Source organism: Myotis daubentonii, chromosome 7 (genome assembly GCF_963259705.1).
Source record: "Myotis daubentonii chromosome 7, mMyoDau2.1, whole genome shotgun sequence".
Classification (NCBI taxonomy): Eukaryota; Metazoa; Chordata; class Mammalia; order Chiroptera; family Vespertilionidae; genus Myotis; species Myotis daubentonii.
Genome location: NC_081846.1, coordinates 51,366,397 through 51,378,902, shown reverse-complemented (window position 1 = coordinate 51,378,902; position 12,506 = coordinate 51,366,397). Strand labels below are relative to the sequence as shown.

The 12,506-nt window shown below is 38.5% G+C and overlaps 1 protein-coding gene across 2 annotated transcripts in view; it reads left to right on the top strand.

Moving 5' to 3' along the window:
• The window catches only part of CSRNP3 (cysteine and serine rich nuclear protein 3), a 160,695-nt gene that overhangs the window by 95,246 nt on the left and 52,943 nt on the right, over window positions 1-12,506 (top strand). For both annotated transcript variants that reach the window (XM_059704237.1, XM_059704238.1), the window contains one exon: window positions 23-193. In XM_059704237.1, the coding sequence (XP_059560220.1) occupies window positions 23-193 (171 nt within the window). The remainder of the gene's footprint in view (window positions 1-22; window positions 194-12,506) is intronic.

Below are 12,506 nucleotides of genomic sequence, written 5' to 3'. Positions count from 1 at the left end.
GTTGCTCCCATTCCTGTTCCAGGTACATGTGACAGTGCTGCAGCTATGAGTGGAATTTTAAAGAGGAAGTTTGAAGAAGTTGACGGCTCCTCGCCCTGCTCCTCCGTGCGGGAATCTGATGATGAAGTTTCCAGCAGTGAAAGTGCTGACAGTGGGGACAGTGTCAATCCATCCACCTCTAATCATTTCCCCCGTGAGTACAGAATCCGTACCTGAAGCCAATTGTCTGGGTCTGCAGTGAAAATAATTGCATCAACTTGGTCATTTTTTTTAGCCTTCATTACCATTTTTTTTATAATTGATCTAAAAACAAATCATGATTAAGTAAAAATGAAATATGTCGGCGGTAACAGTGGATTCCTTTAGGTTGCTGTTGGCAGTGGATTATTTGGTTTTGTTGACCAACTGATTCAATGGGGAAAAAAAAGACATTTTATTATGACTTTTTGAAGGAAACACTCTACTCTGGGAGTAGATGGGAAAAGACAAGTAAAGGCACAAAATAATTTATCCTCCTATACCTGACAATATTCTGGGGAACTGAAAGTCTAGGTTAGGATGAAAAGGAGCTCAGCCAGCTATGCATTAAGAGAACAAAAAAACAGCAAAAATCTCCCAAGTGTGCAAGTACATGCAGTTTAGTCCTCTTTCCTACTCATCCCTTTATTCTCTCATCCCCAAGAATAATATTTAAAAACCACAAAGAAGAAAAAAAATGTTTGGTTTCTCTTTGATTCCTTTTCTTCCACACTGTAACATCATGTTTTCCTATCAGTCAAGGTATTATGAGGTTTGAAAGAATGATGAGAAAAATTCATAAAGTAATACAACCTACAAGCTAAAGGAAACTTACTAGTAACAGATAAATAATCTCATAAATAGAATTTTTGTTTCTAACAGGCAGATTGTAATATACCATATCATGATAGATAACTAGTCTTAGTTTTTTTTTTCCATTTTTCAATTAAGTGGCTGAGTATGTTAATATGATTCTATAATATAGAATTTATTTTGGAAATATGACAACCCAGAAAACCGAAAGAATTAACCATATTTTTAAGAGGTGATAAGGGACTCAATAAAACTGTTGAACATGAAACAAATATACTAAAATCAACATTGTTCCTTTAAATAAACAAAACTAATAGAAATTATAGTGAAAGAAAGAAATAATAATAAAAAAAAGAAATTATAGTGAAAGAGCAATTTCAACTATTATAATGGGAAAAATCACAAAATATTTAGGGACAAGGTTATTGTGTGATGTAGGTGATTTAAATGCATTTACATATGTTATGAGGATATGATCTTATGTTTCTGATTCAAAAGAATTTTACCAATTTTGTCTTAATATCAATAGTGATAATAACAATGACATTATCAACTAACATGGTTTTGTAAAGATCAACAGAGCAGATGAGATAAAAACACATGAAAGAACTTTGTAAAATGTCAAATTCTAAACACATGCTATAGTAAAATATCATAGCTAACGTTTATCGTATATATGTTATGCTCCAATGGCTTTATATAGCCATCCTAGAAGTACCACTCCCTTCAATGTACATAGGATACATCTGAGGCTCAGAGAAGCTAAACATCTTGCCCCAAATCACACAGGATTTGAACCTAGAGATACATATATTTGTCCCACTCCATAGTCTTCAACTTTTTCATTATCCCATTCTGCCCCTTAATTATATAATATTGAACATATCTTTAAAATATTATCTACACTAAAAAAGAGAAAGATGCAAATTGACCCCACCTTCATGACACCCACCAGCCAATCAGGAGTGAGTATGCAAATTAATCCCCAAAAAAGATGGCGGGTTAAATTGCATACGCAGGTGACAGTGGCTGGGGGCGGGCGGGATGCTGAAGTCATCGCGCAGGCCTTCAGCACCTCTCCAGGCCTCTGCAGCGTGGGAAGGCTGAAAGGCAGCTCCGGCAGGAGCGAAGGTGGTGCTGGCAGCCAGGGGAAGGAAGGCCCATTCTTGCATGAATCTTCATGCATCAGGCCTCTAGTGAGTTATAAAAGAATGCTTGAATTAGTGAAGAGAGGTTACCTTTCTGGTTATTATGATAAGTAAAGCTTTTCACATTAATTTATAAATGTAAGAGTATGATCTCAATAAATTTCTCAACTGGATTTTCTTAGAAGGTGATAGAATGATAAAATCTATTTGGAAAAATAAGCTAATAAGAATAAAGGGATATTTTTTAAAGAATCCATAAATGTTGAAAAGCCATTCTAGACATCAAATCATAGGAGAAAATTATATAATTTAACTTTTTTGATACTGGCTAGATCTAAGAAAGTATGGAAAATCTCAACATGTTATATAAAAGAATTTAATATATAAAAATAGAGCATTATAAAACAATGGGAAGGGAAATGAGTATTTAATAAATTTAATAGAGTTTTAAAATAAAGTAACTTAGATACACATCTCACAACATATACCAAAATACATTCCAGATGGATTAATTAGATAAATTTTCTTAAAAAAAAATAAAAACAAATCATGGGGGAAGGTGCATATTTTCCAGACATTTAGTAAATCATTATATGAGCCTTGAAGTAACAGAAAAATCTCACATTGCAATATACTTAACACATTTAATAATACAAAAATATTAAACTTATCGACTACAAAAACAGCTTAAAAGTAAAACAATCCATATCGGAAAAAAATATTTGCAGTTAATATGATATAGGTTACTTTCTAGATAGAGTTTTAAAAAATACATTTTTTCAATAAATATTAAGACACACACTCTAAAGATAATCTGTATCAGTGATGGCAAACCTTTTGAGCTCGGCATGCCAGCATTTTGAAAAACCCTAACTTAACTCTGGTGCCGTGTCACATATAGAAATTTTTTGATATTTACAACCATAGTAAAACAAAGACTTATATTTTTGATATTTATTTTATATATTTAAATGCCATTTAACAAAGAAAAATCAACCAAAAAAATGAGTTCGCATGTCACCTCTGACACGCGTGTCATAGGTTCACCATCACTGACCTATATAATGGAAAATATGATTAGAAAATATTTTAAGCATCTCATAACAATGGTAATAATACAGATTAAAACAATAATTATGAGCCCTGTCCATGTGGCTCAGTTGGTTGGAGTGCCGTCCCATACACTGAAAGGTTGCAAGTTTGATTCCCGGTCAGGGCACGTTCTGGTGGCAACTGATCAGTGTTTCTCTCTCTCACTCTCCCTTCCTCTCTGTAAAATCAATACAACTCAATAATCATGGAAATTTCACCTCCATGAAATTAGTGCTCCATTATTCAATGAAAAATACTAATACTTAAGTGCTGGTGAAGGTAGCAGTGCAAATCATAGGTACAGATATCGTTGCTGTTGGTGGTAGTGATATTTAGAAAGCACTTGGAAATATAAAAGCCAAAATGTTCATGTCTGTAAGTCTATATTTAAAGTAATTTATCTGCAGGAGGAAACATCACAAATAAAGGGGAAAGACTCATAAATGAAAATGTTGGTGCTTGATAGTAGTACCAAAAATCATGGGTTGAAGGTGGGGATGAAAAAGGTAGCATCTAAGAGTGGGGAAGTGATACATTAAGTTATGGTAACATATATAATTTATTTATTTTCATTATATTTATGAAAACTTTATGACTATTTAAAAACCAAAACTTACCTATAGTGTCAGAAAAGTCTATGGATGCATAAGAACAAAGAATGCTAAGATGCCTTAAAAACTGAAATTGATTTGATTTGTTAAAGTATTAGAATTATGGATTAATTTCCATATTTATTAATTTTTATTTCTGTTACTATTCTGTGCATCCCACAGCAAATAAGTTTTAAGTTTAAACTAAAATTAGTTTAGATTGTGTACATATGCAAATAGCAAATTGAAATGTCATGATCAGCTCAATCATGCAGTACTTTATGATTACTGCATGTAACCCTGTAACTAATAAAGACTTTTGTGTTATGGCCAGCAGAAATTATCTTTCCCATTGAAGAAAATAGATATACTTTAAGATGTCCAAAAAGTTTTTAAAATGTTTGAGCTCATTATTTATTATCAGTGGTAGTTAGTAATGATGAGCTTACTAAATTGCTGATTTAGCTTTGTTTTTGTTTTTTCTTTTCTTTTTTCCCATCACCATTTAGACCCCTATAACCTCTTCCACCTCCACCTCCACCTTTGCTGATTTAACTTTGTATTAAATAAAATCCAACGAGATTTTTCATGATTTTTAAAGATAATTAAATGACTGATTTAATTAAGAGTGTGATTTTTATTTAATAGTCTGCTAAGAATGAAAATATAAAAAAATCTACCTAGAATATTTACTGTAGAAAAGATCTAAGCATGGCCTGGCCAGCGTTGCTCAATGGTTAAGTATGGACCTAAGAAGTGGGAGTTCACAGTTCGATTCCTAGTCAGGGCACATGCCAAGGTCGCAGGCTCAATCCCCAGTGTCGGGTGTGCAGAGGGCAGCTGATCAATGATTCTCTCTCATCATTGATATTTCTATCTCTCTCTCCCTCTCCCTTCCTCTCCGAAATCAATAAAAATATATTTTTAAAAAAGATCTAAGCATGTTAACTAACCAATGTGAGAGGAGCAGTTAAAAGGGTTTTTGTTTCTAGAAATCTATTCATATTATTGCTAGTGCAACGATTTTTGCACACATTTTTAGAAAATGTTTCATTTATTTTTCCATCTAGGTAAAATGTGTACTTACCTGCAGTGGTCTTATCTGTATATAAATCTATGAACATACACTTTTGGAAGTGTTATTATTAAGGAATCCTCTTTGTTTAATATATTTCCCTACTTTCAGAAATAAAATGATGATCTTAGAGGAAAGAAGGATTTTTGATGGCTATGAAATGTGTGTAGCATGAAGAAATCAAATTTACTTTCACATTGAGAGTATTAAAAATATGGTTATTTAAATCTCACTCATCATGAACTCATCTTTCAGATTTAAAATATCCTATGTACTTAGTGCTTTATAAGCACTAACATATTGCATAATGACATTTTGTTATCATCACAGATACAGGAATTGATAAGATTATTTGGAACATGGCAGTAGGCTATCTTAGTAGGAAATGCCATGCTGTTCTAAGCTTTCTGTAAAGATATTCAATTTGCAGCACATCACATTATGATAATGAAAGCTTCAAAATGCAAACCAATAAAGGTTTATGCCTTTTTCCTTGGATTTCTGAGATTTGCCAGACAACCAGCATACCTAAGAGCGATCAACCAAGGTCGTATCTTATACTTCCCTTGAGACAGAAGCGGCTGGATTCTGTATTGCTGTGGAACACTTTGCTTCATCAAATCCCTGTGGAGCTATAGCCAGTCAGCCTATACTTGAGCACTGTCGAAAGGAGAGCTACAGAGAAGCCAGAGAGGACTGATATTTTCTCCTGTCTTCTCGAGGTTCTTGGCACTTCACACGAATAATGAGAAGCTGTGTGATGAAACATCCTTCCAGAGGAACACATTATTTTTCCTGAAATGGAGTGCTTCTACAAATAAATGTATAGTATTTAGGAAGTGACAATATCAAGAAGTAAAAGGACAGATATTCTAAATTGCACCTAAAAGCAAGTATGGATGTCTTACAAAGGGATAAGATTTTCAAATTTATAAATACTTTTATTATCTTGAGCTCATTTGATATCCAAAAATTGTTGTGAATTAGGAGATAATATTGTACTCATTTTATAAAAGTAGGAATTAACATTCAGGTGTATTTATAATATACCCAAGGGCTGAGATTATAACCTATTTTTACCTCACTCCCTCTCTCCCTGCTTCCTTTCTTCTCTTTTCTCTCTAAATACGCTGAGCATAAATATGCTACCATGTGCACCTAAGTCAGAGTCTTCCTCTGGTTACACATTTCATAATGGATTTGGAAATAAATAATCAATAGAAAACAGATTTTGATGTGAAACTATACTGTACTGGAAGTATGACTGAAATATATCTCTTCTCTACTGAGCAGTTAAGATGCCTTGAAGATTTAGATTTGGTTTCAACAAATATAGTGTATCTGTCACAGGCTCAGTGTAGGTGCTTTCAGACAGGTCAAAATGATAAACTACAAATAGTAAATACAACTTGGCGATAACAGTAACAGATCAAGTCTCCCCTGCATTGTGGTGTTAATTTAAGAATTTACTACAGCAAAGACAAATGTAGCGATCTACCCTTGAATTAGTGATTTTTCAATATGTGAGGAGTGTTCAGGCTGAAACTGAGCGCAGTATTTTTAGGGAAAGTCTTTGATTGAGAGGAGGTGGGACCACATGACCCTCCAAAGCTCCTTTCTACTCTGTGAAAGTATAATTCTCAGAACAAGGATCAAATACCATCTTACGTTAGAGCCATGTCCAAATAGGGAAAGATAAGCAAGTTTAAGACACCTCTGAAAAGCTACTATTAAATTAAGAAATTAGACTTTCTGCAGCCCCTTATGTTGAAAAGAACCCAATTATCCAGGCCTTGTCAGATCCGATGGAACCAGTTGGAGATCTTCTACACCAGGTCACATATATAAATACCAGACATGGACCAGTTGAATCATTAGGTGTTGAGTTTGCTTTGCTGGGGATAAGGGAGTTCGGGAGTTCAGATAATTATGAGTGAAGGGAGATAGATATGAGCTGGTGGTCCTTTTAGAAAATACTGTAAAGCCCATTGACTGGAACCATGTAATTGTTTCAGATCATTTCATGCGAGAGATCCATTAATGATGAATCAGAAAGTTAACCATTCCTGCTTCCCCTGACATTACTTAGACCATCCTTCAGGCTTAAAAGTCTTCTCCTCTGCCTCCCAATCTCTCTGACTGTGAACTTCTATATGTACTACAAGGTTCATGTCAAGTATTTCTTGCCCCATGAAATATTTACCAAGTCTCTCATTCTACTCACCCTCTTTGCCATTTTCTCAGAATCCCCTGGTATTTCACCAACATTCAAATAAGTTGGTGATAGTTTTCTATCTCCTTCCATCTTAGTATTCCCCACAAAATCATGATGTCAGCAACCATGTCATGGCTCATTGGACCATCAGTCTCATACTTCCTTGATCACCTCCACCTATTCCGTTCAAGTCCTTGACCACCACTTCACTCAGCTGCTAATGTCCACAGCCTTATCCAGAATATTTTCATAAACTAGAAGAGTTCTACAACTCCAAAATGTCAAATTCCCAACTCAGGCCATACCCCTTTTTCTTCCACTTTCTTCCTCCCCTTATGTACTTTTATTTTTTACCTCCTCCTCTTGTTTTCCCAAACATAGCACCCACTTCTTGTCTTTACATCTTTTTCTACCCTTCACCATTTGCTCCATTATTTCAGGTATTTTTGTTTTGTTTTGTTTTGTTTTAATTTTATCTAAAGGCCAGACTCTTGTATGTTGTTGTTTTGTTTTAACTTTATTAGCTTGGTTTATTTTTCCCTCTCAGAATTATTATTTTATTTATTTATCTTTATTGTTGGAAGTATTACAGATGTCCCCATTTTTCCTTCACTGACTCCCCTCCATCCTGCTCTCTCCCCCTCTCCAGGCCTTCACCGCATTATTGTCTGTGTCCATGGGTTATGCATATATGCAAGGCCAGACTCTTAACCATTTTTCTCCCAAATTCTTCAGTTCATATTTCTTTTTTATTCAAAATACCTGAAAACTTAAAGAAGTTTTGGAGAAAATGAAACCGGCTCTCCGACATCCCCTGAGGGGTCCCAGATTGTGAGAGGGTGCAGGCCAGGCTGAGGGACCCCACTGGTGCATGATCAGGTCCGGGGAGGGGCTGCAGGAGGGCTCCAGCCCCCTCTCACCTAGTCCCGATAGGCCAGACCCCAGCAGCAAGCTAACCTACGGGTCAGAGTGTCTGCCCCCTGGTGGTCAGTGCAAGTCATAGTGATCTGCTGAGTGGTCTTAGCATATCATTAGCATATTATGCTTTGATTAGTTGAATGGCTGACCAGTCAACTGGACACTTAGCATATTAGGTTTTTACATATAAGACTAGAGGCCCGGTGCACAAAAATTTGTGCACTTGGGCGAGAGGGGCGGTCACTCAGCCCGGCCTGTGCCCTCTCGCAGTCTGGGACCCCTCAGGAGATAACGACCTGCTGGCTTAGGCCTGCTCCCGGGTGGCAGAGGGCAGGCCCAATCCTTAGGTGCAGCCCCTGGTCGGGCTCAGAGCAGGGCCAATGGGGGAGTTGGGGCGCTGCCCCCTGTCATGCACAGAGCAGGGCGGATCGGGAGGTTGCGATGCCACCCTCAGTCACGCTCAGGGTAGCGCCAATTGGGGGGTTGGGGAACTGCCCCCGTCACACTCAAGGCAGGGTAGATGGGGAGGTTGCAGCACCACCCCCTGTCACGCATAGAGTAAGGCCAATCAGGGGGTTGGGGCGCTGCCCCCTGTCACTCACAGAGCAGGGCCCATCAGAGGGGTTGAGGCTCCGTACCCTGTCACGCACAGAGCAGGGTCGATCAGGGGGTTGGGGAGCTCCCCCCTGTCACGCACAGAGCAGGGCCCATCAGGGGGTTGGGGAGCTCCCCCCTGTCACGCACAGAGCAGGGCCGATAGGGGAGTTGGGGCACCGCCCCCTGTCACACACAGAGCAGGGCGGATTAGGGGGTTGGGGCGCCACACCCTATCACACTCAGGGCAGGGCCGATGGGGAGGTTATGGCTCTACCCTGTCACATACAGAGCAGGGCCCGTGGGGGGGGGGGCATTGGGGCGCTGCCACTGTCACACTCAGGGCAGGGCCAATCAGGGGGTTGGGGCGCTGCACCCTGTCACACACAGAGCAGGGCCGATCAGGGGGTTGGGGCACCGCAGCCTGTCACACACAGAGCCGCAGGGCAATCAGGGGTTTGGGGAGCTCCCCCCTATGAGGCACAGAGCAGGGCTGATCAGGGGGTTGGGGCGCCTTCCACTGTCAGGAACAGAGCAGGGAGGATAGGGCAGTTGTGGCCCCGCCCCCTGTTACACACAGAGCCGCAGGGCGATCAGGGGGTTTGGGCGCTGCCCCCTGTCACGCTGATCCCGGTGCCGGGAGGCCTTGTGGCTCCGCTGATCCCGGTGCTGGGAGACATGTTACCCTTTTACTATATAGGATAGAGGCCTGGTGCATGGGTGGGGGCCAGCTGGTTTGCCCTGAAGGGTGTCCTGGATCAGGGTGGGGGTCCCCACTGAGGTGCCTGGCCAGTCTGGGTGAGGGGCTGAGGGCTGTTTTCAGGCTGGCGAGTGACTGAAGCTCCCAACCACTCCTTTTTTTCTTTTTTTCTTTTTATTCTGGGCCAGCTTTAGCTCTGAGGCTTGGCTCCAGCTCTGAGGCCTCGGCTGCTGAAAGCAGGTATCTGGTTTGTTTGGGTTCTATAATCGAAACACTGTTTCAACTCCAGCTCTGAGATCCCGGCTGGCTGAAAGCAGATTTCTGGAGTTTGTTTAGCTTCTATATTTGTAACGATGTTTCAAACTGCAAGCTCAGAGACCGGCAGCGGCATGCAGGGAACGTTCGCTTCCTCCGTCACTGAAGCAAGCAAGCCTCATGTTCACTTCAAGTTGCCTGGCTGCCGGCCGCCATCTTGGCTGGCAGTTAATTTGCATATTGCCCTGATTAGCCAATGGGAAGGGTAGCAGAGGTATGGCTAATTACCATGTTTCTCTTTTATTAGATAGGATGAGACATGATCCAGTTCCTATAGAAACTCACAGCCTAATAATCTTTAGCATTCTCCAATGCTTACTGTATTCTGTTTTACGTTGTTATTTGCATACATACCTTATCTTTTTGGAGATTTATAGAGCTTAAGCTCATGTTCTTCTCAGTACTTAAACTGGTGTTGTTCAATTACTATTAAGTACTTGACATATAACACTTAGCTATGTAGAGGATTGTCCTTTGTTTAGTACATCTAAATGATATAAGTGAAAAAAGACACATTTAGTGTAGGACTTTATAATGGCATGAACATTAGTGGAAATAAATACCAATTTACAAGCTAACTTTGTAATTTATGATTGTGATATATCAGAATCCTCATTTATTGATTATTATATTTCCATACATGTAATGCTGAACTGTGTTTTAAATAGGGCCCCACTGTAATTATGTATTCCGAACATGTTCCTTTAAGATTTCATTTGCTTGTATATATAGCTTTCCCAGGCAGAAGCATCACTGTTTACTTGGATGCTGTGCACTCTTTATGCAGTAGCTGTATAACGCACTTGAAGCAATCCAGGTTGCTTTCACCTTCACCATCCTTTGAATCAGCTAGGGAAAAAGGCATTACCAAGTCAGATCACTAACATTATGTAAGTATAGTTCATGTAGTTGTCATTTGGCTTTGTTTAAATTCATGATCAGGACCTTATAAAAGGGAACTTACTAGATTTATCTATTTCAACCTGCTTAGATTTTTTTTTAAAGTTTCTTTGGTCTTCTTATGTATTTGTTTTTTCTCCCACACTCATGTGTTATATAAATATGTCTCGAGCCTGTCTACCTCTCTCCATTTGCTTTGTACCTCCCAATCACATGTAACTTTCATCTCCCCTGCACGGGTACAGGAGCCTCCAGCTGTTCTCTCTGCTTCCTCTCTCAGGAGTCACAGGCTCTTCCCTCTGCAGGAGTTCATGGATCACATCACTTTCTTATTCAAATGTGAGGACTGGTATCTCTAGAGATAAGGGTGTTAAGGATGGGTGGTGCATGCTTTAGCTGTACTTTCTCACTTTTATATGCATTTTTAAAGGAGCCATAAGAGGTGAATATGGCAAAGTATTAGTATCCATTAAGTATGGGTAGTAAGTGCATGTTTTATCTGGAGGTTTGAAATGTTTTATAATTTTTAACACATTTCACATACCTCGCACTTGGGATAAAAGTCTATGTGTCCCCCCCCACCACGCCCACCCATTCTTTTCTTTCATAATACATACCACAGTTTACAGCTATTTTATAGTATATTTGTTCATGTTTCTGTGTTTGTTTTGTATACCACTGTATTCTTAATAGAGAAAGGCAGCAGAGGGCCGTAGCATGTTAGAAACTCTCAGGCCAATTTTAGTCATTAAGTAGAACAAAATTTAGTATAGTCATTCAGAGCCTTCATCTTGTCCACAGTGATAGCCAACCAACATTGTCAACTGTTTTCCTCAGCTCCTTTCATACAAATTTCTTTCTTTTGTTTTTCTTTTTTTTCTCTTTCCTTTTTTAATTTATTTTATTTGTATATACAAAAAGAAGAAATATTACAAACCCTCGTGTTGAGGGCTGACTTTCAATACATCGCAAGGAGGGAGCTGCTCTGCTACGTATAAAACCTTTCACACAGATTTATTACCTAAGTCCTAAAATGTAGGGAGACATATCTTCCTAGCATTAGGCTCAAGGCTGCACAATGACATTTAGGAAAATCAGCAATGGAAATTGCTTCTTGTGCTTATAAAATACAACATATAGCAAGTCCCACATAACGGTTCCCCCCCAGTGGTGTTAGAATAGAATATTGTTTCTCCAGTGGATCATCGGTGAAGTAGTTGCCTGTGTTTAGGAGCCGTCGGGGAAAAAAAATATTTAGATTTGCTATGATTTTTCTTTCCCAAGTGCATCAGCTAAATTTCTGAGAATGGGGCTCTACTGCAAATCCCTTAAGTTTATAATAACTGCAAAGCCCCAATCGAGGAGCCAGAGATCCTCAATCTAGTTTTAGTTCTAAGTAGCTCTGACCATGGTTACATCATTCAAACTGTTTCTTCATTTGGAAAACATGAGAATAGGTATTATAATTTGCATGAGAGTCAAGTAATCCTTCTTCCCTCCAACTATAACATGCCTCCGGTAGTCCTATTTTGCCTGAGTTATGTATAGCTTTATACTTGAGGACGTCTTTGTGTTTTCAGTATTTGTGCTTGTGTACTACCATTGGCATACCAAAGTCCAATAGTATACTTTTAGCTTGTAGATTTACCCAAACAAAACAACAAGGGAAATCACGTGAATTATGTCAATTAATGTCATTTTGGGATGTCTTGATTAAGCAGATAAAGCACTCAAAGTATAGTACATTAGATCTGTAAAAAATGCAGTTTAATAATGTGGGACTAAGTAAAAATAAGTGATGATGGTTAAAGTAAGGAGTTGTGTATGTTGGTTCATTGGCAGTAAAATATTGGAAAAATAAATAGAATATTTATTTACTTAATGATTTTAAAAAGTTATATTAAAAGCTGACTTTAAAATGTGAACGTGAGCACTCTAGAATATCTCATTACAAAAGGAATATTCTAACTTAAAATTTCAAAATAAAGTCACAAAAGAATGAAAAATTAGAAGGAATGATTTATCGGAAACATTTTTAAAATGCATACTAGGTAGCCATTTGATATCATGAAATGTTATTTATAAAGCTAAATGTCTACATTTGTGGTATTTCTGTGCTAATTGTTTT